The 23,605-nt window shown below is 42.8% G+C and overlaps 2 protein-coding genes across 3 annotated transcripts in view; both read left to right on the top strand.

Moving 5' to 3' along the window:
• LOC109878263 (B-cell receptor CD22-like) overlaps positions 1-23,605 on the top strand; it is a 108,299-nt gene that overhangs the window by 75,826 nt on the left and 8,868 nt on the right. The window lies entirely within an intron of this gene.
• On the top strand, positions 7,149-21,630 carry LOC109886688 (sialoadhesin). Of its 2 annotated transcripts, none has more exons than XM_031811549.1 (14): positions 7,149-7,443; positions 16,202-16,279; positions 16,584-16,925; positions 17,140-17,358; positions 17,473-17,847; positions 17,962-18,180; positions 18,403-18,729; positions 18,886-19,140; positions 19,312-19,575; positions 19,852-19,951; positions 20,046-20,085; positions 20,201-20,281; positions 20,394-20,472; positions 20,704-21,630. In XM_031811549.1, exons 2-13 carry the CDS (start codon positions 16,225-16,227, stop codon positions 20,460-20,462), a joined length of 2,346 nt encoding a protein of 781 aa, XP_031667409.1. In that variant the 5' UTR covers positions 7,149-7,443; positions 16,202-16,224; the 3' UTR covers positions 20,463-20,472; positions 20,704-21,630. The 2 variants fall into 2 exon arrangements, with proteins under 2 accessions (XP_031667409.1, XP_031667408.1); XM_031811548.1 differs by having other exon boundaries at positions 7,153-7,443; positions 20,394-20,476.

Genomic DNA, 23,605 nt, shown 5'->3' with positions numbered 1-23,605 from the left:
ATGTAGCCTGTTATCCATATATAGTCTAATGTAGCCTGTTGACCAGAAGCAAGAGAGAGTGGGAGAGAGCTAGTAAACTCTACTTAGATTTTTGCTTTCACTTTCCCTTACTTAGCCAGCATCTAACGCAGCTAGCTAGTTTAGTTACTCAAATAACCATCTCAAACAGAGAGGGATGGTATGTTAGCTAGCTGGCTACGGCTATCCAACACTGGAACTCTTCCTAGTCAAGGTAAGATTTAGGTTTTATTCATTTATTGCCATCTGGGCCCATCGGTGTAACTGCTACACTGCTTGCTGACTGTACACTGTACTGCATGATTAGAGCGCATCTACTAGAACTAACGCATTAGTTCTAGTAGATATGTTGACAATACGTTAGCTAATATGGTAACAATGATATAGGCTGTGTGTAGCGTTAGCAGTCATGATATGAAGGTTTGGCTTGGAAAGGTTTTTTCTCCTGTTCACAGACAGCTGATGTGTTGTGCACTGAAGTCCACAGGTGAAGGGAAAAGGTGAGAGGAGTATAGTGCAGAGATGTAAGAAGGAATTCTACAATGGGCAATGTGATCATGCTGTTTGTATGTGTCTGCTTTGAAAGTGAACTGTGTTTGAATGTGATCAGAGGTGTATTCATTCCACCAATTCTGTTGAATCAGCTAGATGCAGGCCAGAGTGTGCAAGGCGGTATTGAATGTGTCACTGTCTGTCACCTTGATTACTCTGTTTCTGTTGACCTGTGAACCTACGTTGTAACCTTTCATTCATAGGCTAGGCTGTAACAACCTCATGATGGCTATAAGGAACACTAGAGTATCATGACATGTAGTAACTTAAATATATTGATGTTACATTGAGCTTGGTGAACGGAATATGAATGACAGTCATCCAAAATGCTGTGATAGAAATAAGGCCATGCTCATAAAAAATGTGCGTCCTCCCTCATCTTAAATGTGTCTGTTTGTCTGTCTCTCTATCTCCCCGCCATAGTATTGACAGGCTGCACTACCAGACCCCACCACAGGGGCATAGTATATACAGACTGCACTACCAGACCCAACCACAGGGGCATAGTATTTACAGACTACACTACCAGACTCCACCACAGGGGGCATAGTATATACAGACTACACTACCAGACCCCACCACAAGGAGCATAACCATTATTACAGTAGTTTGATTTCTGATTTAACCAAATCACTACAAGAAAAAATAAATACATACTATATATCTAACATTGATTTATTGTGATGTTTAGCTACAATGTTTCCTGAGGGGAAGACCTCTCCTCCCCTCATGACTCCAGTAGTGGATCTCTCCTCCCCTCAGGACTCCAGTGGTGGACCTCTCCTCCCCTCATGACTCTAGTGGTGGACCTCTTCTCTCCTCAGGACTCCAGTGGTGGACCTCTCCTCCCCTCATGACTCTAGTGGTGGACCTCTCCTCTCCTCAGGATTCCAGTGGTGGACCTCTCCTTCCCTCATGACTTCAGTGGTGGACCTCTCCTCCCCTCAGGACTCCAGTGGGTGAGTATGTTTATTTCTGGTTATTCCACAGTATACATTTCTACAGTTATTGGTTCTATAGTCTGTCTCAAATAGCACCCTTTTCCTACATTCCTTGTATTTTGACTGTGGTCACCTCCATCCCTTCCTCTCCTCCTTCTACATTCTGTGCTGTAGGTGAGGGGAGATATAATTAGAATGTAGAACTCTGATACTCTCTATGTTCTGTACTGTAGGTGTGGGGAGATAGAATTAGAATGTAGAACTCTGATACTCTCTATGTTCTCTACTGTATATGTGGGGAGATAGAGAGTATCAGAGTTCTACATTCAAAATCTAGGTTATGTACTGTAGGTGTGGAGAGGGAGAGAGTATCAGAGTTCTACAAGAGAGATTATATGCCTCTGTCAACTTCAAGAATCCCAACATGTCCCAATCCCAACATGTCCACTTGCACCTTGGAGAGGCTAAAGGTGGGATGAAATTAATGCTGTCATATGCATTTAACTATGTGAGATGTGCTTTACATTTTTTAGCTTGAACTTAAGGAGTGTGTACTTTTGGGACCATGCCATCGGTTCAATTGTACTTTTGGGACTATGCCATTGGTTCCATTGTACTTTTGGGACTATACTATTTGTTCCAGTGTACGCTTAGGACTATGCGATTGATTCTATTGTACTTTTGGGACGATGCTATTTGTTCCATTGCACTTTTAGGATAATCTTTATTCAACCTTTATTTTATCCAGGCAAGTCAATTAAGAACAAATTCTTATTTACAATGTCGGCCTTTCAAGAGGCATAAGGTCTCCTGTGGGAACGGGGGTTAAAACAGGCAATGCAAACTAGTGACATGGGCTGACAACTAGAAACAGCTACATGTCTCAACAACCTGTTATTCTATATGTTCTTTGAACTCGTCCAAGGAAACACATTCCGAGATCAAGGGGCTGAATGGGCTTTTTTCCATGTTTGGTTCTAATTCTCGGTACTGTTATCATAAAACAAGATTGAGATCTGAGTTTGTATGTGTTCTCATTTCATGCTAGAAGAGAGGATATATGAAATGGCAGTTTTCCTTAAATGGTCTTCTGAATAAGAATGTACCAGTGTTTGAGCCTGGGTGTTGCTACTGAAGTCCATCTGACAGCACTGTAGAGATCACAATGGTGAGATAGACGTCTCTGCATGATACACAGAGTCAAGAGCTTTCAGTGTAGAGCTTGAGTCTTGCACATAAATAGTATCACCATTGTCCAACACAGAGAGAAAAGTACAACGTTTCAACTCCTTTCTGTCGGGAAATGAAAAACAAGCCGGTAATAAAACCCAATATGTTATTGGTTTCATCGTACTTTGGGACAATGCTATTAATTAAATTGTACTTTTGGGACTATGCTATTTGTTCCATTGTATGTATTTGGACTGCACCTGCGGTTTGTCCTCCTGTCCAAGGGCTGGAGCTGGAGAGCACCAGGCTGGTGATCAGGTACCCAGACCACTAGATCCAGAGAACCCCTCCCTCTCCTCAGAGGACCAACTCAATAGGCCTCAACACCTCCTCAGCCTCCCAGTACGCCTCCACAGGGTAAAGACATCCACCTGTCATTCAACACATCATTATGAGATATTCTAAAGTGTTACCAATCAACTCATATTAACTTTGAAATGTACAAAGTGATGGAAGGAGGAAGCAGGAGCTCAGGTGCAGGTGTTTGTGTTTTCATACTGTTTGTGTGTCTCTCTCCCAGGACAAGGAGGATGGCTCCCATCAATGGTGATGAGTGTTTCTTCTGGAGGACCACTGGCTGTTTCTATGGTGACAGGTGTCACTTCAAACACAAGCCTGACCAGAGAGGAAGAGACAGAAAACCATGGCAACCCTGTCCACCATGACAACCCTGACCACCACGCAGCGACTGGATAGTACAGAGGGAGGAGAATGATGAAGATGAAGGAAGAGGATGAGGGACTGTGTCCCTACTTTAAAAGGGAACAGGAGGTTTGGGGGGGATGGTGGATGGGGGGGTGTCACCCCGTTTGTAGTCCTCTGGCAGAGACCACAGATCCCAGGCAGAACACTAGCCATATATAATGAGTGTATGAAGTGTCAATCAAAGTGAAGAGGAGTGCACCTCTGATTTCCTTCCCCCTCTCCCTCGGCCAGAGCTGTGAAACATGGAAATGAAATCATCACTAGAAGTTGAAGGGATCTTTGTCCAGTGAACCGCCTCTATGATGACCATGTTGTAGACACTAAGGGGGCTGACATCTGTTGTTATTATGTGTTTTACTGTGTATGTATGGTCATGTGACTGGACATGTGACCCCTTGTGATGTCATTGTGAGACTCACTGCCAGCCTGATGCCATAGGGTGCCTAGTAATTGCCCCTATAGGGGATAAATAAATGTTATTTTTGAATTGAATTACAGTTGAATATGGGGCATGTTCCAGGCAGACTATATTGCAGTCACCTGCCCCCTTTGTTTACCTAAAGGGGTACTATAAATCAAAATCAAATAGCTAAATGATCCATGGAATGACAACCTTAAAACAATTCCATATGTCAGCAAGTGGAACCCCCCCCCCCCCCCCCCGCAAACGGCTCAGACTTTTAGAGGTTCAGAAACCCAGTGTCAGAGGAAGCAATGACCAGCACCTGAACAAACAAATCAAATCAAATTGTATTAGTCAAATGCACCGAATACAACAGGTGTAGTAGACCTTAGTGTGAAATGGTTAATGATAAGCTCTTAACTAACAATGCAGTTGATATTATGTAAGCAAATCATTTTTTACAATTATTTAAATAATGCTTCAAAAAACAGATCAGACAATAAAATAACAATAACGAAGCAGCAATAAACATATAATAATTAATTAATAAATAATAAATAACAATAATTACATGAAAGATTATTCATTGTCATTTAAAAAAAACACGCATCATGCAGACACAATAGGACACAATAATCCCAGACAGAAAGACAGACTGAGTTATATGGATGTCAGGGTTCACTTTGGGTCCATTGTTCTGAAGATCAGAGAGCTGAAGACATCTCTTTCACACAAGCACACAGTGAATAAACAGAGCAGCTTGCCTTGGCCTTGTCATAATGACAGCTCACTGTTGTCTGTTGTTCCTAGCTAGCTAATGTTGATAGCTAAATGTTAGCTAACTAACTAGCTCTCGCGCTAATGATGGGGTCTTACTGTAATTCAGCGGCAGCGCATCATATTGTTCACAATCCAGTACATTCAGAGTAGCTGTGTGATGCACAAAAATGCTTGTTTATCGCTGAATAACAGCAGCTTCATGTAGCTAACAAGCTAGCTGAGCTCACTAGTTCACTCAATTCAAACACCAGCTCAATATAACTCCCAATAACACAGTATTTTTACGTGTGTGCCTGGTTTATTCTATATATATATATATTTACTTTTTCAAATGTTATTTTACCTTCTATTTTGTATATTTTCATCAGACTACTAGGGGACATATGAAGCCTGGAGGCTGCAGTAATGTAGAGATGTCAGTAGGGAGAGCTCTAGTCTAGAACACTGGAACCAAAGATACTCCCCTTTCATCTGTTCTGGAACCTTCAATACCAGCTGATGAGGAGTGATGGGAATGGGTCACATGTTGTCTCTTGTAAAACATGTAGGTCCACTCCTCATATAAAGAAATGCAACTACAGTATTCTGACTTTAGACCATTTTCTATTTAGATACAGTAACATCCCTTATGTGACATGCTGTTCCTGCATGTTAATGCCCTGACTAGACTACTCGATAAGTGTCAACCACAGAACTCACACTTAGGCTATGTCTGCTTCTACTAATACTTACAGTAGACTACTTCTTGTTTCCACACAGTGACAGTAAGTTGACTAACTGTTCAAGACCTCTCCCCTTCACTTCACTCTGTAAGTACACTTGACAATATCTTGAAATATAGTTCTAGTTTTGATGTTTTTATCCAAACATCACATGACTTCCTGTATCTTTGTACTTGTTGGTTTATTTTGAACTGTGTTCTGGTTGTAACATCAGGGCCTGTATTCATAAAGTGTCTCAGACGGTCCATATAATTATGATCTAAAAGGCTAAACTGATCCCAGATCAGCTCTCCTACTCTGATACACTTTGTGAATACTGACCCTGGACTGTGGTTTCATGTGTTTAGTTTAGATCAGTTTATTCATTTACATGTTTAAAACATGATTAGTAGAGTAGAGTATACCAGTAATACCCAGATCTCCATTCAATGTTCACTGTTTAACCGTTTAACAGTGTAAGTTTAACAGGGTCAAGTATAACTGTGAGTGAGTGAGTGAGTGAGTGAGTGAGTGAGTGAGTGAGTGAGTGAGTGAGTGAGTGAGTGAGTGAGTGAGTGAGTGTAAATGTATTTTTACATATGAATCTGATTGTTGGATACAGAGTCATGACCAAAATGATTTGCACCCTTGACAAATACAGAGATATATTGTATGCTATAAAAAGATGGGATGTACATTGTACATGTGGTTTCACATAGACTTGTACATGCTGTTTTAAGAGCTCTGAGAGCAATACATTTTGAAAATGGCCTAAAGCGTGACAGTAAGAGTGATTAAGTGGATTCTTCGTAAGAGCTTTAGGAGTAGTAGTGACACAGTGATGGTGGTTGTGTACAGGAGTAGTATTAACATGAGACACAGTGATGGTGGGTTGTGTTTAGGAGTAGTATTAACATGAGACACAGTGATGGTGGGTTGTGTTTAGGAGTAGTATTAACATGAGACACAGTGATGGTGGGTTGTGTTTAGGAGTAGTATTAACATGAGACACAGTGATGGTGGGTTGTGTTTAGGAGTAGTATTAACATGAGACACAGTGATGGTGGGTTGTGTTTAGGAGTAGTATTAACATGAGACACAGTGATGGTGGGTTGTGTTTAGGAGTAGTATTAACATGAGACACAGTGATGGTGGGTTGTGTTTAGGAGTAGTATTAACATGAGACACAGTGATGGTGGGTTGTGTTTAGGAGTAGTATTAACATGAGACACAGTGATGGTGGGTTGTGTTTAGGAGTAGTATTAACATGAGACACAGTGATGGTGGGTTGTGTTTAGGAGTAGTATTAACATGAGACACAGTGATGGTGGGTTGTGTTAAGGAGTAGTATTAACATGAGACACAGTGATGGTGGGTTGTGTTTAGGAGTTGTATTAACATGAGACACAGTGATGGTGGGTTGTGTTAAGGAGTAGTATTAACATGAGACACAGTGATGGTGGGTTGTGTTTAGGTGTAGGATTAACATGAGACACAGTAATGGTGGGTTGTGTTTAGGTGTAGGATTAACATGAGACACAGTGATGGTGGGTTGTGTTTAGGAGTAGTATTAACATGAGACACAGTGATGGTGCACTTTAACGTGCATGACTGTTTTATTCTATATATATTTTTGACATTTTCTACCTTCTATTTTAGACATTTTCATCAGACTTGTAGGGACATATGAAGCCTGGAGGCTGCAGTAATGTAGAGATGTCAGTAGGGAGAGCTCTAGTCTAGAACACTGGAACCAAAGATACTCCCCTTTCATCTGTTCTGGAACCTTCAGTACCAGCTGATGAGGAGTGATGGGAATGGGTCACATGTTGTCTCTTGTAAAACATGTAGGTCCACTCCTCATATAAAGAAATGCAACTACAGTATTCTGACTTTAGACCATTTTCTATTTAGATACAGTAACATCCCTTATGTGACATGTTGTTGCTGCATGTTAATGCCCTGACTAGACTACTTTAAAATGTGTCAACCACAGAACTCACACTTAGGCTATGTCTGCTTCTACTAATACTTACAGTAGACTACTTCTTGTTTCCACGCAGTGACAGTGCGTTGACTGACTGTTCAAGACCTCTCCTCTTCACTTCACTCTGTAAGTACACTTGACGATATCTTGAAATATAGTTCTAGTTTTGATGTTTTTATCCAAACATCACATGACTTCCTGTATCTTTGTACTTGTTGGTTTATTTTGAACTGTGTTCTGGTTGTAACATCAGGGCCTGTATTCATAAAGTGTCTCAGACGGTCCATATAATTATGATCTAAAAGGCTGAACTGATCCCAGATCAGCTCTCCTACTCTGATACACTTGGTGAATACTGACCCTGGACTGTGGTTTCATGTGTTTAGTTTAGTTCAGTTTATTCATTTACATGTTTAAAACATGATCAGTAGAGTAGAGTATACCAGTAATACCCAGATCTCCATTCAATGTTCACTGTTTAACCGTTTAACAGTGTAAGTTTAACAGGGTCAAGTATAACTGTGAGTGAGTGAGTGAGTGAGTGAGTGAGTGAGTGAGTGAGTGAGTGTAAATGTATTTTTACATATGAATCTGATTGTTGGATACAGAGTCATGACCAAAATGATTTGCACCCTTGACAAATACAGAGATATATTGTATGCTATAAAAAGATGGGATGTACATTGTACATGTGGTTTCACATAAAGACTTGTACATGCTGTTTTAAGAGCTCTGAGAGCAATACATTTTGAAAATGGCCTAAAGCGTGACAGTAAGAGTGATTAAGTGGATTCTTCGTAAGAGCTTTAGGAGTAGTAGTGACACAGTGATGGTGGTTGTGTACAGGAGTAGTATTAACATGAGACACAGTGATGGTGGGTTGTGTTTAGGAGTAGTATTAACATGAGACACAGTGATGGTGGGTTGTGTTTAGGAATAGTATTAACATGAGACACAGTGATGGTGGGTTGTGTTTAGGAGTAGTATTAACATGAGACACAGTGATGGTGGGTTGTGTTTAGGAATAGTATTAACATGAGACACAGTGATGGTGGGTTGTGTTTAGGAGTAGTATTAACATGAGACACAGTGATGGTGGGTTGTGTTTAGGAGTAGTATTAACATGAGACACAGTGATGGTGGGTTGTGTTTAGGAGTAGTATTAACATGAGACACAGTGATGGTGGGTTGTGTTTAGGAGTAGTATTAACATGAGACACAGTGATGGTGGGTTGTGTTTAGGAGTAGTATTAACATGAGACACAGTGATGGTGGGTTGTGTTTAGGAGTAGTATTAACATGAGACACAGTGATGGTGGGTTGTGTTTAGGAGTAGTATTAACATGAGACACAGTGATGGTGGGTTGTGTTTAGGAGTAGTATTAACATGAGACACAGTGATGGTGGGTTGTGTTTAGGAGTAGTATTAACATGAGACACAGTGATGGTGGGTTGTGTTTAGGAATAGTATTAACATGAGACACAGTGATGGTGGGTTGTGTTTAGGAGTAGTATTACACTGAAGCTCTGTCAGAGTGACCATCGAGTTCTTGGTCACCTACCTGACCAAGGCCCTTCTCCTCCGATTGCTCTTCCATTATAGAATGATGGAGGCCACTGTGTTCTTGGGGACCTTCAATGCTGCAGACATGTTTTTTACCCTTCCCCAAATCTTTGCCTAGACCCAATCCTGTCTCGGAGCTCTACAGACAATTCCTTCGACGTCATGGCTTGGTTTTTTCTCTGACATGAATAGTCAACTCTGGGACCTTATATAGACATGAATTTACCACAGGTGGACTCCAATCACATTTTAAGGACGATCAATGGACACATGATACACCTGAGCTCAATTTCGAATCTCATAACAAAGGTTATGAATAATTGTGTTAAAAAACAGTTTTTGTTTTGTCTTTATGGTGCATCCTGTGTAGAATGATGAGGGAAATGGTTTATTTATTCCATTTTAGAATAAGGCTGTAACGTAACAAAATGTATAAATAGGTAAAGGGGTCTGAATACTTACACTGTATAAATGTTTTGAGGGAAATAGTGACACAAGGAATAAATACAGAGTGAATAACGAATATCAATAACGAGTAAAAAATAACATCTGTTTCACAGTACAGAGTCGATGTGCAGGGGTACGAGGTAATTGAGGTGTTTGTGTACATACATATAAGGGAAAGGGGGATACCTAGTCAGTTGCACAACTGAATGCATTCAACTGAAATGTGTCTTCTACATTTAATTCAACCCCTCTGAATCTGAGAGGTGCGTGGGGCTGCATAAATGGACGTAATCGATGCCCGGGAGCAGTTGTTGTTGTGGGTTAACTGCCTTGCTCAAGGGCAGAACTGCAGAATTTACTGCTTTTGCCAGTTCAGGAAGTCAAAACAGCAACCTTTACTGGCCCAACGCTCTTAACCGCTAGGCTACCTGCTGCCCCATAGGGAGGGGTAAAGTGCCTAGGCATCAGGATAGATAATAGACTAAGTGAGCATAGAAGTAATTTACTGTAGCTCATCTGGTGGACTTGTGTCACTGGGCAGCTCGCGGCTGGATTTCCCTTTGTAATTCATGATAGTTTGCAAGCCCAGCCACAAGCTTCTCGCTTCAGAGCCAGCGTAGTAGAATTCAGCCTTAGTCCTGTATTGACGCGTTTCCGGTTTGATTGCTCATCTAGATGTGGTCGCAGAATTTCTTTATGCGTCCGGATTAGTGTCCCGTTCCTTGAAAGCGGAAGCTCTAGCCTTTAAATAAAATCAAAATCAAAATCAAATCAAATCAAATGTATTTATATAGCCCTTCGTACATCAGCTGATATCTCAAAGTGCTGTACAGAAACCCAGGCTAAAACCCCAAACAGCAAGCAATGTGTAGTATGTGTAGTAGCACGGTGGCTAGGAAAAACTCCCTAGAAAGGCCAAAACCTTGGAAGAAACCTAGAGAGAAACCAGGCTATGTGGGGTGGCCAGTCCTCTTCTGGCTGTGCCGGATGGAGATTATAACAGAACATGGCCAAGATGTTCAAATGTTCATAAATGACCAGCATGGTCGTATAATAATAAGGCAGAACAGTTGAAACTGGAGCAGCAGCACAGTCAGATGGACTGGGGACAGCAAGGAGTCATCATGTCAGGTAGTCCTGGGGCATGGTCCTAGGGCTCAGGTCCTCCGAGAGAGAGAGAAAAAAAAGAGAGAATTAGAGAGAGCATATGTGGGGTGGCCAGTCCTCTTCTGGCTGTGCCGGGTGGAGATTAAAACAGAACATGGCCAAGATGTTCAAATGTTCATAAATGATCAGCATGTTCGAATAATAAGAAGGCAGAACAGTTGAAACTGGAGCAGCAGCACGGCCAGGTGGACTGGGGACAGCAAGGAGTCATCATGTCAGGTAATCCTGGGGCATGGTCCTAGGGCTCAGGTCCTCCGAGAGAGAGAAGGAGAGAATTAGAGAACGCACACTTAGTTTCACATAGGACACCGAATAGGACAGGAGAAGTACTCCAGATATAACAAACTGACCCTAGCCCCCTGACACATAAACTACTGCAGCATAAATACTGGAGGCTGAGACAGGAGGGGTCAGGAGACACTGTGGACCCATCCGAGGACACCCCCGGACAGGGCCAAACAGGAAGGATATAACCCCACCCACTTTGCCAAAGCACAGCCCCCACACCACTAGAGGGATATCTTCAACCACCAACTTACCATCCTGAGACAGGGCCGAGTATAGCCCACAAAGATCTCCGCCATGGCACAACCCAAGGGGGGGCGCCAACCCAGACAGGATGACCACATCAGTGAATCAACCCACTCAGGTGACGCACCCCTTCCAGGGACGGCATGAGAGGGCCCCAGTAAGCCAGTGACTCAGCCCCTGTAATAGGGTTAGAGGCAGAGAATCCCAGTGGAAAGAGGGGAACCGGCCAGGCAGAGACAGCAAGGGCGGTTCGTTGCTCCAGAGCCTTTCCGTTCACCTTCCCACTCCTGGGCCAGACTACACTCAATCATATGACTCACTGAAGAGACGAGTCTTCAGTAAAGACTTAAAGGTTGAGACCGAGTTTGCGTCTCTGACATGGGTAGGCAGACCGTTCCATAAAAATGGAGCTCGATAGGAGAAAGCCCTGCCTCCAGCTGTTTGCTTAGAAATTCTAGGGACAATTAGGAGGCCTGCGTCTTGTGACCGCAGCGTACGTGTAGGTATGTACGGCAGGACCAAATAAGAGAGATAGGTAGGAGCAAGCCCATGTAATGCTTTGTAGGTTAGCAGTAAAACCTTGAAATCAGCCCTTGCTTTGACAGGAAGCCAGTGTAGAGAGGCTAGCACTGGAGTAATATGATCAAATTTTTGGGTTCTAATCAGGATTCTAGCAGCCGTATTTAGCACCAACTGAAGTTTATTTAGTGCTTTATCCGGGTAGCCGGAAAGTAGAGCATTGCAGTAGTCTAACCTAGAAGTGACAAAAGCATGGATGAATTTTTCTGCATCATTTTTGGACAGAAAGTTTCTGATTTTTGCAATGTTACGTAGATGGAAAAATGCTGTCCTTGAAATGGTCTTGATATGTTCTTCAAAAGAGAGATCAGGGTCCAGAGTAATGCCGAGGTCCTTCACAGTTTTATTTGAGACGACTGTACAACCATTAAGATTAATTGTCAGATTCAACAGAAGATCTCTTTGTTTCTTGGGACCTAGAACAAGCATCTCTGTTTTGTCCGAGTTTAAAAGTAGAACGTTTGCAGCCATCCACTTCCTTATGTCTGAAACACAGGCTTCTAGCAAGGGCAATTTTGGGGCTTCACCATGTTTCATTGAAATGTACAGCTGTGTGTCATCCGCATAGCAGTGAAAGTTAACATTATGTTTTCGAATAACATCCCCAAGACGTAAAATATATAGTGAAAACAATAGTGGTCCTAAAACGGAACACCGAAATTTACAGTTGATTTGTCAGAGGACAAACCATTCACAGAGACAAACTGATATCTTTCCAACAGATAAGATCTAAACCAGGCCAGAACTTGTCCGTGTAGACCAATTTGGGGTTCCAATCTCTCCAAAAGAATGTGGTGATCGATGGTATCAAAAGCAGCACTAAGGTCTAGGAGCACGAGGACAGATGCAGAGCCTCGGTCCGATGCCATTAAAATGTCATTTCCCACCTTCACAAGTGCCGTCTCAGTGCTATGATGGGGTCTAAAACCAGACTGGAGCATTTCGTATACATTGTTTGTCTTCAGGAAGGCAGTAAGTTGCTGCGCAACAGCCTTTTCTAAAAGTTTTGAGAGGAATGGAAGATTCGATATAGGCCGATAGTTTTTTATATTTTCTGGATCAAGGTTTGGCTTTTTCAAGAGAGGCCTTATTACTGCCACTTTTAGTGAGTTTGGTACACATCCGGTGGATAGAGAGCCGTTTATTATGTTCAACATAGGAGGGCCAAGCACAGGAAGCAGCTCTTTCAGTAGTTTAGTTGGAATAGGGTCCAGTATGCAGCTTGAAGGTTTAGAGGCCATGATTATTTTCATCATTGTGTCAAGAGATATATTACTAAAACACTTCAGCGTCTCTCTTGATCCTAGGTCCTGGGAGAGTTGTGCAGACTCAGGACAACTGAGCTTTGAAGGAATACGCAGATTTAAAGAGGAGTCCGTAATTTGCTTTCTAATAATCATAATCTTTTCCTCAAAGAAGTTCATGAATTTATCACTGCTAAAGTGAAAGTCATCCTCTCTTGGGGAATGCTGCTTTTTAGTTAGCTTTGCGACAGTATCAAAAAGGAATTACGGATGGTTCTTATTTTCCTCAATTAAGTTAGAAAAATAGGATGATCGAGCAGCAGTAAGGGCTCTTCGGTACTGCACGGTACTGTCTTTCCAAGCTAGTCGGAAGACTTCCAGTTTGGTGTGGCGCCATTTCCGTTCCAATTTTCTGGGAGCTTGCTTCAGAGCTCGGGTATTTTCTGTGTACCAGGGAGCTAGTTTCTTATGAGAAATGTTTTTAGTTTTTAGGGGTGCAACTGCATCTAGGGTATTGCGCAAGGTTAAATTGAGTTCCTCAGTCAGGTGGTTAACTGATTTTTGTCCTCTGGCGTCCTTGGGTAGACAGAGGGAATCTGGAAGGACATCAAGGAATCTTTGTGTAGTCTGTGAACTATTAGCACGACTTTTGATGTTCCTTGGTTGGGGTCTGAGCAGATTATTTGTTGCAATTGCAAACGTAATAAAATGGTGGTCCGATAGTCCAGGATTATGAGGAAAAACATTAAGATCCACAACATTTATTCCATGGGACAAAACTAGGTCCAGCGTATGACTGTGACAGTGAGTGGGTCCAGAGACATGTTGGACAAAACCCACTGAGTCGATGATGGCTCCGAAAGCCTTTTGGAGTGGGTCTGTGGACTTTTCCATGTGAATATTAAAGTCACCAAAGATTAGAATATTATCTGCTATGACTACAAGGTCCGATAGGAATTCAGGGAATTCAGTGAGGAACGCTGTATATGGCCCAGGAGGCCTGTAAACAGTAGCTATAAAAAGTGATTGAGTAGGCTGCATAGATTTCATGACTAGAAGCTCAAAAGACGAAAACGTCATTTTTTTTTGTAAATTTAAATTTGCTATCGTAAATGTTAGCAACACCTCCGCCTTTGCGGGATGCACGGGGGATATGGTCACTAGTGTAGCCAGGAGGTGAGGCCTCATTTAACACAGTAAATTCATCAGGCTTAAGCCATGTTTCAGTCAGGCCAATCACATCAAGATTATGATCAGTGATTAGTTCATTGACTATAATTGCCTTTGAAGTAAGGAATCTAACATTAAGTAGCCCTATTTTGAGATGAGGTATCATGATCTCTTTCAATACTGACAGGAATGGAGGTGGTCTTTATCCTAGTGAGATTGCTAAGGCGAACACCGCCATGTTTAGTTTTGCCCAACCCAGGTCGAGGCACAGACACGGTCTCAATGGTGATAGCTGAGCTGACTACACTCAGTCCTGTTTGTGGGTGAGTCCCAGAAAGAGGGCCAATTATCTACAAATTCTATCTTTTGGGAGGGGCAGAAAACTCTGCTGTAGAGCTCATCACTCCCCCTAACTGGGAGGGGGCCAGAGACAATTACTCGATGCCGACACATCTTTCTAGCTGATTTACACGCAGAAGCTATGTTGCGCTTGGTGATCTCTGACTGTTTCATCCTAACATCGTTGGTACCGACGTGGATAACAATATATCTATACTCTATACACTCGCCAGTTTTAGCTTTAGCCAGCACCATCTTCAGATTAGCCTTAACGTCGGTAGCCCTGCCCCCCGGTAAACAGTGTATGATCGCTGGATGATTCGTTTTAAGTCTAATACTGCGGGTAATGGAGTCGCCAATGACTAGAGTTTTCAGTTTGTCAGAGCTAATGGTGGGAAGCTTCGGCGTCTCAGACCCCGTAACGAGAGGAGTAGAGACCAGAGAAGACTCGGCCTCTGACTCCAACTCGCTGCTTAATGGGGAAAACCGGTTGAAAGTTTCTGTCGGCTGAATGAGCGACACCGGTTGAGCGTTCCTACAGCATTTCCTTTGTGCCAGGGGATTTATACTACTATCTGTACTTACTGGTGGCACAGACGCTGTTTCATCCTTTCCTACACTGAAATTACCCTTGCCTAACGATTGCGTCTGAAGCTGGGCTTGTAGCACAGCTATCCTCGCCGTAAGGCGAGTACAGCGACTGCAATTAGAAGGCATCATGTTAATGTTACTACTTAGCTTCGGCTGTTGGAGGTCCTGACGAATCGTGTCCAGATAAAGCTTCCGGAGTGAAAAAGTTGAGGGAAAAAAAAATATATATATATATAAACGGTAATTAAAAGTAAAAACCGTAAAGTTGTCAGGTAGCAAAATAGGTTGGCAACAAAACGCACAGCAACTCGAAAACAAGTCTATATATATTTATATATTTATATATATGATATATACTTTATATATATAGCATATTAGTATATATTAAATATAATGTATATATATATATATATTTATCGTTGATATATATTGTATATATTTACAAAAATGATAAATAGGGAATTGGAAATGATTCAGACAATTACATTGATGGAAGCCACAATCTATCTGCAATATTGAAGCTGAGCTACCCCCTTAAAAAAGTGTGTGTGTGTGTCACTTGCTGTTTATCCTCACAGCTTGGTGATAGCAGCTATCATTCAACCTGGTGATCAGTCTTTAGGCTGCTGTACAGCTTGGTGATAGCAGCTATCATTCAACCTGGTGGTCAGTCTTTAGGCTGCTGTACAGCTTGGTGATAGCAGCTAAACCTGGTGATCAGTCTTTAGGCTGCTGTACAGCTTGGTGATAGCAGCTATCATTCAACCTGGTGGTCAGTCTTTAGGCTGCTGTACAGCTTGGTGATAGCAGCTATCATTCAACCTGGTGGTCAGTCTTTAGGCTGCTGTACAGCTTGGTGATAGCAGCTATCATTCAACCTGGTGATCAGTCTTTAGGCTACTGTACAGCTTGGTGATAGCAGCTATCATTCAACCTGGTGGTCAGTCTTTAGGCTGCTGTACAGCTTGACGGACCGTAAAGGATGGAACATTTATCCTCCTATATTTGGGGTTCTGAGACGAAAACAGCTTCAGAACGATCAATGTAGAAATATGTGTTTACAGTAATACAGATCTGTTCAATATGTTGTTGATGATGATGATGATGACTTTATTGTATCCATTAGGAAATAGACTTTGCATCATGCATCAAGTCATCTTAAATAGATGTTAAATCTTAAATAGACAGATTCAACACATCACACACATTACTCACAGCTATAGAGTGAGTTGTTGTTGTTTATGTTTCGAAGACTGCAGGGTGGGAGATGCAACAATGTCCTTGAGAACAGCAGGAAGTGTGTTGGTGGTCTTTCTCTGGTCTGTAGCAGGTATGGTCTTTCTCTGGTCTGTAGCAGGTATGGTCTCATTCTTATCTTTTAGTTGCTCTGTTTAACAATCTACAGACATTTCTAAAAGGATAAGAAACATAATGTTATTCTGATGTGTTCTGTTAGGCGTCTCCACTTCACTTTAAATAGTTATCTTTCACACCTCACTGAGTGATGCTTTTCTACAGTTTCCATTCACACTCAGCAACTACAGCAACAACGTGTGAACAACCCCTACATTCAGTGTGAGCCAATTGGCCTTGTCTTAATTCTGACACCATTGTGTTGTGTGACTGTGTTTCAGTGGTACTGGGTCAGGATGGCTGGAGTGTGACTTACACCACTCAGAGTATCTGTGTCTTGAAGGGGTCATCAGTAGAGCCGTCCTGCTCTTACACATATCCCAGTGGTACAGTCAGAACAACCTTCTGGTTCAACAAATATGATGCTGTTGGTCCTGTAAGTCTGAGTGATGACCCAGACTACAAAGGTCGTGTGACGTACCGTAAGGATAAAGAGAATGGACACACCCTGACAATCACAGACCTGAGAGAGAGTGACTCAGCTACGTACAAATTCCGATTTACAGATCAGACTGGGAAATGGAGATATACTGGCGAACCTGGAGTCACTCTGTCTGTCACAGGTACAGTTACATTCTATATACTGGTGAACCTGGAGTCACTCTGTCTGTCACAGGTACAGTTACATTCAATACAGTTAAACTGTTGAATTTCATTTAGTTCAGGATAAATGTCTTGGTTTGTATTTGTCTGTATAACATAGGATTTCTTCCATCTTTGTATTAGAGTGATAAGTCAGTGATAAAGGGATTTACAGTGATATTGTTTTTTCTCCAGGTCTTCAGGTGAAGGTGACTGGTGGACATCAGGATAAGACACTGACCTGTAGCACCACCTGTACTCTGACTGACAACCCCACCTACATCTGGTACAAGAACGGACAACATCTAGATGAGAGCACCTCCCCCCAGTACAAAGACCCAGTCTCCAGTAACTATGAAGACAGCTACTCCTGTGCTGTAGAAGGCCATGAGGACCTCCACTCTCCTGCAGTGTGTGAGTGGGAATCTAATATGGAATCTCATACAGCATGTATACAGAATTTGATTCATTTCTGAAAATAACTGAAAATACTGTATAATGTACTCATGTGATTCAATTATATTTCAGGTGTCCAGGGTCAGGACTGCAACATAGTGACTTACACCAAGAGGACAATCTGTGCCTTGAAAGGGTCAACAGTGGACATATCTTGTACTTATGGCAGTGGTTATGATACTGTCACATCATCACTCTGGTTTAGTTCTAAACAGAAATCTAGGTGGAGGGATAAGTTGATGCCTGAGGACCTAACCACAGACCCAGGGTATGCAGGTCGTGTGGAGTATGTTGGAGAGAAGGAGAGAGGTCGCTCCACCCTGAGAATCACAGATCTGAGAATCACAGATCTGAGAGAGGAGGACTCTGCTGAGTACAAGTTCATATTCAACACACAGACATCAAGATGGGGACACAGTTTCCCTGGAACAACTCTGACTGTCACAGGTAACACTGGATCATGTTTATACATACATTTCTATTAGATGTTTAATTATACATTTTTGTATCCATAATACACTTTTGGTTTAATGATGTTATTGTCATTGACTCTGTATTCAGACCTGCAGGTGAAGGTGACTCCTGCCACAGAGGCAGGGAAGAGGACACTGACCTGTATCACCACCTGTACTCTGACTGACAACCCCACCTACATCTGGTACAAGAACGGACACAAAGTAAAGGAGGACACTTCCAGACTGGACTCCGACTCCTTTAGTGATGCAGACAGCTACTCCTGTGCTGTAAAAGGCTATGAGAATATCTTCTCTCCTGCAGTGTGTGAGTGTGTTTTTAAAAATAAACATCTCATACATGTTTGTTTCAGGTTGTGAGACTTATGCCAATGAATCAATTAATATGGATCATTATTCAAATTATGGTTGTCACGAATGTAAACTGTTAAACTTAGATTTTCTACTTCATAAACAACGTCAGTGTATATCGGTAGATATTGTAATGAAAGATTTATATAAGGTGTTCTATTGTCTTCTTGTATTTCAGGTCAGAAGTGTTGGAGTGTGACTTACACCCATCAGAGAATCTGTGCCTTGAAGGGGTCAACAGTGGACATATCCTGCTCTTACACACATCCCAGTTATCATGAGATCAAACAAGCTTTCTGGTTTACTAAATGGTCTGGTAGGGATCCTGAAGATCTGAGCTCAGTGCCAGGGTATGAGGGTCATATAGAGTACCTTGGGGATAAGGAGAGTGACTGTACTCTGAGAATCACAGACCTGAGATTGAATGACTCTGCTGGGTTCAGATTCAGATTCATAACATCTGGAGAAAAGTTTTCTGGCTCACCTGTCTCCCTGACTGTCACAGGTAATCTGTCGTCTCACATCTATTACTGTAATTACCTTAGTAAGGGAAGTCATACAGACACAGTAGTGTTATGTGATGGAAAAATACCAAATGTTACATTTCACATAAAAGGACATATATAGGAGGAGAATAATGATGTGGTTCCTTTTACTCTAGATGTTGTGTTGGAGATGGATCCTACATCTGTGTCAGAGAGGGAGAATGTCACACTGAGATGTAGAACCAAATGTACACTGGTCTCCAACACAGCCTACAGTTGGTATAAGAATAGACAGCCTATACCAAACAGCAACACCTCCTCTCCTGTCTATATCCTATTCTCAGTCAGCAGTGAGGATACAGGCAGATACTCCTGTGCTGTAGAAGGACATGAGGATCTCCCCTCTGCTGAAGAGACTCTCACTGTCAGATGTGAGTACATGGGGTTTAAACCTTTAGTTAACTATACTTGAATTGATCATCTTCAGTAGGAAGGTGAATCTAAAAATAATTGTGTGGAAAACTACAATTGTGGAAAATGTATATCACATTTTTAACTGACCTAATTAGTTATCTTTTTAAATCCACTGTCTTTAACATCAGATGGACCAAAGGTCACCTCAGTATCAGTCAGTCCCTCTGGTGACATAGTGGAGGGCAGTTCAGTGACTCTGACCTGCAGCAGTGATGCCAACCCACCTGTGGACAAATACACCTGGTACAAGAAGAACGTAACCTCACCAAAAGCATCAGGACAGAGTTACAGCATCACTAACATCAGCTCTGAGGACAGAGGAGAATACTACTGTGAAGCTAGCAACATTAAAGGGACAGAGACTTCCATCCCTGTCCATATTTATGTCATGTGTAAGTATGTCATGTTTTGTCTATTTCTGGTGCTCTGTGAGATGACAGATTTGACAGGTATGAAATACAAACACATGTACACATGGATTGTGTATTGTATATCTGTGGTAGTAGAGTAGGGGCCTGAGGTCACACATTTAATGTGTTGTGAAATCTATTGTGAGTGTATTGTAATGTTTTAAAATTGTAGAACTGGCTTAATTTTGCTGGACCTAAAGGGGATCCATAATAAATACAAGCAGATATGTGTTCTAACCTCTTGACACTTAAACCCAGTAAATCCTGCAGCAGTGTTTCCCTGGGTTCCTGTAATGGGGGTGGGGGCTGTCCTGACTGCTGGAGCTCTGCTCCTCACCATCTACTGCACTCTGAAGAGGTGAGGATTTTCTAGCCAGGGTTAAATATGAAATGTATATTAACCTCCACTAGAGGTCAGTAGAGAGCATAACTCACTCTGTTCCTCTTTACAGGAGATACACAGGAGAAAGTGATGCCACAACAGACACACAGGTGATTATATCAGTTACACCTCCACCTTCACACCTGGTGACATTAATCTACTGTATCACGACAGTCTCTTTCACACTATTTTTGCTGTTAGCATGTTCTCTCTCTCTCTCTACAGAGTGTCCATCCTGACTGTAACAGTGACACTTACACAGGTCTGAACATGAGGACCATGTCCCCTGACTACGACTCTCTGGCAGTAAGTCTCTTATTATGTGTTTGTTTAGAGAAAATGATAGAGGTGTCTCAAAGTGCTCATGCATTTCCCTCCCTCACTCACTCACTCACTCACTCTCTCTTTCTCTATACAGAGTGTCCATTCTGACCCTAACAGTAACAAGTGCACATCTCTGAAGAAGAATACCAGGTCACCAGAGTGACATCCAGGCAGTAGGTGTGTGTGTGTGTGTGTGTGTGTGTGTGTGTGTGTGTGTGTGTGTGTGTGTGTGTGTGTGTGTGTGTGTGTGTGTGTGTGTGTGTGTGTGTGTGTGTGTGTGTGTGTGTGTGTGTGTGTGTGTGTGTGTGTGTGTGTGTGTGTGTGTGTGTCATTTTATGAAGTGGTGTATAAAGTGTGTGTTTGTTCAGAATGTGAGAGACTCACCCAGTGACACATCCCCTCAGAGAGATAGTGAACCACCACAGAGCCTGGACTGAATAGAACCACCACAGAACCTGGACTGAAGAGAACCACCACAGAACCTGGAATGAAGAGAACCACCACAGAAGCTGGACTGAAGAGAACCACCACAGAAGCTGGACTGAAGAGAACCACCACAGATCCTAGACTGAAGAGAATCACCACAGAAGCTGGACTGAAGAGAACCACCACAGATCCTAGACTGAAGAGAATCACCACAGATCCTAGACTGAAGAGAATCACCACTGAATCTAGACGGAAGAGAATCACCACAGAAGCTGGACTGAAGAGAACCAACACAGATCCTAGACTGAAGAGATTCACCAAAGAAGCTGGACTAAAGAGCTACGGTTCCAATCCAAAGCCAGGCCTCACACCTCTATTCTCTTGCAACCATATCTAGATGGTTTTCCAGACCATGAACTTTAGCTTTGAGTAAATGGTGGAATATATTTGTAATGTTCTTATTATGATGATAAATGGGATGGGTTATGCTGCTGCTTTTTTTCAATGGGATTTTCCCATTTCCATATTTTTTCTTGTGTCCCAATCTGTTTCCTATCTGTAGTTTAAGATGACATTTCTGATCTGTTCCTATGGGGTTTTGCCATATACAGATGTTTTATAACATCAATAGTACTACTTTCCTCAGTAACTAATGAGGATAATATTGATAACAGCTTTCTATCATTTTTGTAGCTTTTGGGCCAAGTTTCTCCTGATGTGTTTAATGATTTACTTTGTATTGCTGTCAGACATTATTACTTATTTGTATGTTTTATATTACGTAATCCTATATTGTTTTCTTTCATTAAAAAAAATGTAATCAGTACATTACATACATTTAAGCATTTGCAGTTTTTTACATGTTATATTAATTATAATTCTATATTAAAATTGTATATTAAAAACATGTGTCTGTCTGTCTGTCTCTCTGTCTCCCCGCCATAGTATATACAGACTGCAATACCAGACCCCACCACAAGGGGCATAGTATATACAGACTGCAGTACCAGACCCCACCACAGGGGCATAGTATAGACAGGCTGCACTACCAGACCCCACCACAGGGGCATAGTATATACAGACTGCACTACCAGACCCCACCACAGGGGCATAGTATATACAGACTGCAATACCAGACCCCACCACAAGGGGCATAGTATATACAGACTGCACTACCAGACCCCACCACAGGGGCATAGTATAAACAGACTGCACTACCAGACCCCACCACAGGGGGCATAGTATATACAGACTGCACTACCAGACCCCACCACAGGGGGCATAGTATATACAGACTGCACTACCAGACCCCACCACAGGGGGCATAGTATATACAGACTGCACTACCAGACCCCACCACAGGGGCATAGTATATACAGACTGCACTACCAGACCCCACCACAGGGGCATAGTATATACAGACTGCACTACCAGACCCCCCACAGGGGGCATAGTATATACAGACTGCACTACCAGACCCCACCACAGGGGCATAGTATATACAGACTGCACTACCAGACCCCACCACAGGGGGCATAGTATATACAGACTGCACTACCAAACCCCACCACAGGGGCATAGTATATACAGACTGCACTACCAGACCCCACCACAAGGGGCATAGTATATACAGCCTGCACTACCAGACCCCACCACAAGGGGCATAGTATATACAGACTGCACTACCAGACCCCACCACAAGGGGCATAGTATATACAGACTGCACTACCAGACCCCGCCGCAAAGGGCATAGTACATACAGACTGCACTACCAGACCCCACCACAGGGGCATAGTATATACAGACTGCACAACCAGACCCCACCACAGAGGCATAGTATATACATACTGCACTACCAGACCCCACCACAAGGGGCATAGTATATACAGACTGCACTACCAGACCCCGCCGCAAAGGGCATAGTACATACAGACTGCACTACCAGACCCCACCACAGGGGCATAGTATATACAGACTGCACTACCAGACCCCACCACAAGGGGCATAGTATATACAGACTGCACTACCAGACCCCACCACAGGGGCATAGTATAAACAGACTGCACTACCAGACCCCACCACAGGGGGCATAGTATATACAGACTGCACTACCAGACCCCACCACAGGGGGCATAGTATATACAGACTGCACTACCAGACCCCACCACAGGGGGCATAGTATATACAGACTGCACTACCAGACCCCACCACAGGGGCATAGTATATACAGACTGCACTACCAGACCCCACCACAGGGGCATAGTATATACAGACTGCACTACCAGACCCCCCACAGGGGGCATAGTATATACAGACTGCACTACCAGACCCCACCACAGGGGCATAGTATATACAGACTGCACTACCAGACCCCACCACAGGGGGCATAGTATATACAGACTGCACTACCAAACCCCACCACAGGGGCATAGTATATACAGACTGCACTACCAGACCCCACCACAAGGGGCATAGTATATACAGGCTGAAGTACCAGACCCCACCACAGGGGCATAGTATATACAGCCTGCACTACCAGACCCCACCACAAGGGGCATAGTATATACAGACTGCACTACCAGACCCCACCACAAGGGGCATAGTATATACAGACTGCACTACCAGACCCCGCCGCAAAGGGCATAGTACATACAGACTGCACTACCAGACCCCACCACAGGGGCATAGTATATACAGACTGCACAACCAGACCCCACCACAGAGGCATAGTATATACATACTGCACTACCAGACCCCACCACAAGGGGCATAGTATATACAGACTGCACTACCAGACCCCGCCGCAAAGGGCATAGTACATACAGACTGCACTACCAGACCCCACCACAGGGGCATAGTATATACAGACTGCACAACCAG

This window comes from Oncorhynchus kisutch, unplaced genomic scaffold (assembly GCF_002021735.2).
Source record: "Oncorhynchus kisutch isolate 150728-3 unplaced genomic scaffold, Okis_V2 Okis01b-Okis20b_hom, whole genome shotgun sequence".
Classification (NCBI taxonomy): Eukaryota; Metazoa; Chordata; class Actinopteri; order Salmoniformes; family Salmonidae; genus Oncorhynchus; species Oncorhynchus kisutch.
Note: the sequence above shows the minus strand (reverse complement) of the source record. Positions and strands in the feature narration are given on the sequence as shown.